At 44.1% G+C, this 2,560-nt stretch overlaps 1 protein-coding gene across 1 annotated transcript in view; it reads right to left on the bottom strand.

Annotated features, from left to right (window-relative positions):
* The window catches only part of LOC109287345 (heparan-alpha-glucosaminide N-acetyltransferase-like), a 356,204-nt gene that overhangs the window by 17,793 nt on the left and 335,851 nt on the right, over positions 1-2,560 (bottom strand). The window contains 1 exon segment of the mRNA XM_019502327.1: positions 1,252-1,322. Coding sequence (XP_019357872.1) covers positions 1,252-1,322 — 71 coding nt within the window.

The raw sequence follows: 2,560 nt of genomic DNA on the forward strand, positions 1-2,560 counted from the left end.
GTCAGGCTGATCACCAAATTTGAGGTCAGAAAGGAATCCTGCCCTTACATTAGATTGGTATTAACAATGGAGGTTTTTGCCCTCTACCTGAGACCTCTTGAGTACATATTGACAACCTTTTATTGAAACAGGATATTGGCTGCCATGGTTATGTCTGTGTTGTGCCAGAGTTGATGCTAGTTTTACATAGAGTTTAGACTATGAATGGTATAGGACAGGGATGATTCTGCCTTAGGCAGGGAGTTGAACTAGATAACTTTTAGATTTTCTTAGCCCTACTTCTCTATCAGTTTATGAGAACCTAAGAATCATGGGAAAAGAGGAATGGATGTGAGCAGGAGACTTTGATGAAAGGGGGCTGGGAAAGATGGAGAACAGAAAGAGGATGGAACTGGAGAGCGACAGAATGCAGCTTTCTCCAGCCCTGGATGAAGAGGGTAAATGCAGTCCCCCTCTCAACAACAGAGCATGTGACCTGTTTTTGGTATAGGCTTCTTAGAAGTCATGTATACAAACTGGATGTAGAAAGGATAAAAGGAATTCAGGAGAGAAATAAAAAATCCCAACCTCTTTATTTTTAAGCTAATTACAATTTATTTTTTTTAATTCTTAGATGTATGTGATGATAACAAAGGAGCCCATGGTACCCCCAATCCAGAATCTTTTCACCAACTGTGGCCAGCACCAAATGTTTTGGAAGCAGATACAAAACTCCACAGGCAGGCAGACAAGGGACTCCCTCCCACCATCCACAAGTGTCATTCTAAACTATGGGTGCCTATACATGTGCAGCAAGGCTGCTCTAACATGCTGTAATTACAGTGCAATGGAGCAGACTCAATTAATCAAGTCTGTGGGAGTGTGGTAATTACTGAGCTCCAGCAGACTCCAGCGTCACATGTATTAGTGTCCCTGGACTGAAAAATAGCAGTGTTTTCAGCCACCATTTTTCAGCGCAGGGATGCTGATACATGAGACCCTCCAGGCACTTTAATTAGACCAGCTCTTAGGGTGCTCTAATTAAAGTACTGCCTCCTCCCCTAGTCCTGGAGCACATGTATAAATACTCTTTGTGACGGAAACTGCCAAGTGTCACACAGTAATAAAATTGAACAGCCATACTACAGTAACTGGTGCACCTTCTATAACTGAACATCATTTTCCATGTTATTCCCTATAAGCAAGTCACATGCACATTTTCACATAACTCTATTGAAGCTAATACTACTAGTTGGATTTCAGAGCACTTACCAGAGGTTCTTATTGATGGGAATGAATCCTTCATTTTGCGTACACTTGGTTAGGATGGCTGAGATAATGCCCTTGGGGAAAGAATCAGAGACTAGGTCAATAAGAGGTGATAAAGAAGGACCCATCTAATTCAGGAATCAGAGAAAAATAAAGGAAAAGGAAGAGGTATATGGGGGAAGGGACTGATGTCCATGCCAAGCTTTAAGTGTTTCTATTGATTGGATAATCAAAGAGGCATAGCTTAACAAAGGCAGCAGCCTATTTATACAACAATGTTTGGGAGCTGACTTTGATTTGAGAATGTGATTCTTTTACATTATCAAATTTACTAAAAATCATTTTTTTGCAGAAATGTTATTAGCATGGGTCACTGAACCACATAAACCAGAGCTAACGCACTGATACCCTAGATCTATACAGCTAGTATTGAAGACCTGACAAGTTGATTCAAGAAGGTACCATACCTTCATATGGCCCTGTTTATGAGTATCTAAAGACCTAAGTAACTTAAGGGGTCTTCATGAGCCATTTGTATAAGTGTAAGATAGGCCTATTGAGAACTGTAATCTATTTTTCAAGAGCCGCACATACTAGATGCTTTTATAAGATTCTAGAATCACAATTTCAGCATGGAGAAAATGTGTGCATTATTACCATTTTTTCTCTCTCCTGACTTGAATATTATTAATGAATATGTGACATTAGCATAGCTTTTACTAGGGTTGCGTGAAGCTTCGGGTGCTGATTCAATTCAGAGGAGATCGCCCTGATTCGGTGACCAAATCTCCAAAACAAAGCAAATCAAGGGACCAATAAAAAGGTCTGAATCAATTCAGAAAAGAGTCAGAGAGCTTTGATGATTTGGGCAGTCCCTGCTCGCTGCAGCAGGGAGCTGGAGCCAGACTCGGAGTTGGTGAGTGGGGGGCAAGGGAAAGGGGGCTGGAGGAGAGGGTTTAAGTTAGGGTTAGGTTTAGGGTTAGGGAGGAGGGAACCATGAAGGGACACCCGCCAGGCCCGATCCCCTGCCTGCTCCCCCAGGCCCCCTGAGCACCCCCTGCCCCCCCCCATGGTTGCTTCAACTGCCCCAGCTCCCGGCTCTTTTAAAAAAAAGCTTCCAGTCACTGGGTGCTGCCCAGCAGGGGGGCAATCCCCGCTATCTCCCCCTGTCCCACACCGCATGGGGGGGCTCTGCATGAGCCCCCTGACCCCTGCTCCCTCAGCCCCTCCATGGCTGCTCCTCCTGCCTCAGCTCCAACCCTTTAAGAAAAAAACAAAACACTCCCCCCCCCGCTGAACTCACTGGCTCCTG

Source organism: Gavialis gangeticus, unplaced genomic scaffold (genome assembly GCF_001723915.1).
Source record: "Gavialis gangeticus isolate Ggan-Ray unplaced genomic scaffold, GavGan_comp1, whole genome shotgun sequence".
NCBI lineage: Eukaryota > Metazoa > Chordata > Crocodylia > Gavialidae > Gavialis > Gavialis gangeticus.